The sequence below is a fragment of the Sceloporus undulatus genome, unplaced genomic scaffold (genome assembly GCF_019175285.1).
Source record: "Sceloporus undulatus isolate JIND9_A2432 ecotype Alabama unplaced genomic scaffold, SceUnd_v1.1 scaffold_10084, whole genome shotgun sequence".
NCBI classification, from domain to species: domain Eukaryota; kingdom Metazoa; phylum Chordata; class Lepidosauria; order Squamata; family Phrynosomatidae; genus Sceloporus; species Sceloporus undulatus.
In genome coordinates, this window is record NW_024813003.1 from 359 (window position 1) to 2539 (window position 2181).

The window sequence follows — 2181 nt, forward strand, 5'->3', positions numbered from 1 at the left end:
TCTCTCTGGTGGAGCTGGCTGGCTTTTGGTTGCTCTGGGGGTGAGGGAAGGCATTCCTTTGCACATGCTCAGAAGCAGCCTTTAATATTAACTTGTCACACCTTCCAGAGCATGGCAGATGTGAATTTCCACACTTTCAGTGTGAGCCCTCTGAGATGAGAATGAGAATAGCCTGACCTGACATGTAACAACCCCTTTGTGATTCTTCTCACTTTGTAGCTCTGTGAGGTAGAACTGAGGGGGGGCAGCTTGCCCAAAGGCATTCTGACCTGGGGGGCCGGAGCATTTGCCCCATATTCAGCCCTGTGGCTATCTTTGTTCCTGTCATCCTAGTCCATGAATGTCTAAGTTCATTTCAATTCTGGAAATGCTTATGAGCTTGAAATTATCACATGGAAGAAGGCTGCTTCAGGATTCATGTCAACTTAGAAGGAGGGAAGGAAACGGGGAAACAGTAACATTTCCCATCTGACCCAGTGGAGATTATTTGCCTCGTCAATAGCCAAGGAGGTTTGCCAGCATCATCTTTCTCTTCCCTCTTGCAGAAAAAAAATGCCCCGCAGGACACAGCACCTGACAGTGGCACCTCCCCTAAACTGGGATTTCTTCCAGAGGAGGAAGAGGAGGAAGCAGATAATCGAGAGAAGGAGCTCCTGACGGAACGGATCCAGTCGCTGAAGGAGGAGAAGTGAGTAAATAGTGCCTCCGCAGAGGTGTCTAGCTCTGGACCAGAGCAGAGTGGCCAAGCGATGCCCCTTCGGGATTTGGAGAAGCCCCCCTGAGAATCCTCTCCCAGCACAGATGTATCACATGACACAGCATACACTCCCTGATATCCAGAAAGATTGGGAGCAGCAGGTAGCAGCACAATAAGTGGAGAGAAGTTTTAGGAGGTCTTGGGGTGAACTGCTCTTGGGAAAAGCTGTTCTTCCTCTAGCCATAGTGTTAATGTTTTCCTGGAGGCCTGAGAAGGGCTGTCCTGGAACTGAGACCCTTCCTCTTTAAAGCCCATCCCCTCTGGGCCCCCTGATTTGCCCATCAGAAATTTCAGTCCTCTACATTTCTGGCAGTGGTGCTGAGGAGGCCCCTTCCTCTGTCTAAGCCCTTAGGAAGACATTGCCAATGAGGGAAGACACTTCTGGATCAAAGATAGATGGATCAAAGATAGAAAGCTGGTCTATTCAGAATGGCTGATTTTCCCCTGGGAGACATAGGCAAACCTTCATTGCAAGAGAAGGCATGGAGACACTCCCAGCTCTTTCCCCTGAGTGTGTTCAGTCCTTGTTTCTCTCTGACACAGGGAAGACCTTACGTACCGGCTGCCAGAGCTGGACCAGCGGGGCTCCGATGAGGAGAACCTTGACTCGGAGACATCAGCCAGCACCGAGAGCCTGCTGGAGGATCGTGTGGGATGACAGGACCACACAGGTCAGTATAAACTTTTCTAGTTCCATCTCCCCAGCCCAGCCCAGTCATTCCTCCTGGGACTGCCCTTTTCCACCTTCTCCTCTTTCTCCTTGGCCTTCAAACTAATTTCTCTGCTTTTCCTCTTCTCCCTAAAGGAAGAGGCAAGCCTCCCCATCCTTTTCAGTGCCTCACTCCTCCACCAAAAATGTGTGACTGGATCACCAAGCATTCTGCCTCCACCTGCCACTGCAAACCCCTCTCTTGTCTGTGTAGCTGTGAGGGGCTGGCCATCCTCTGCAGCTGCTCAAGGGAAGGTTGCTCTGGCAAAACCTGGGTGATGTCCACAGCAAAATTCAACCCATGCCTCAGGATTGAAACACTGACAGGCTGTTCCCTCCTATGCCCCACCTGGACAGAGGACCACTTCTCCTTCCCAGCACCAGGGTCGCTTGATCCAACGTGAACTTGTCAAGCAGCCAGATGGCTGTGTCTGGTTCAAGAACAATTGGACAAGGGAAAGTTTTGGATCCTTCTCCTTCGTGTTTTTCTTCCATACCCCCTTAATTAGCCCAAAGGAATCATGGTGGCTGCAACAGACATTTCACATGATGGTCAGACAGGAGCCTGCTGGCACTTCTCCGGGCTGCTGAACTCCAAGGCTGCCCTCCTAGTAAATGGTAACAATTCTGACCCATCGCCGTCTTTCTGCTCAGAGGCTTGGAAGGGCTCCCCACCTCTCCAAACAATTCCACTCATTGTGCCTTCCCCATGTTT

General features: G+C 51.0%; 1 protein-coding gene across 1 annotated transcript; it reads left to right on the forward strand.

Annotated features, from left to right (window-relative positions):
• Positions 1-458: 458 nt before the first annotated feature.
• On the forward strand, positions 459-2175 carry LOC121918390 (unconventional myosin-IXb-like; the record flags this gene model as incomplete). The annotated part of the gene is made up of 3 exons (XM_042444444.1): positions 459-688; positions 1301-1428; positions 1563-2175. Coding segments are annotated over 2 exons (345 nt in total), but the record flags the coding sequence as incomplete, so codon positions are not given.
• Between the last annotated feature and the right edge of the window lie 6 nt (positions 2176-2181).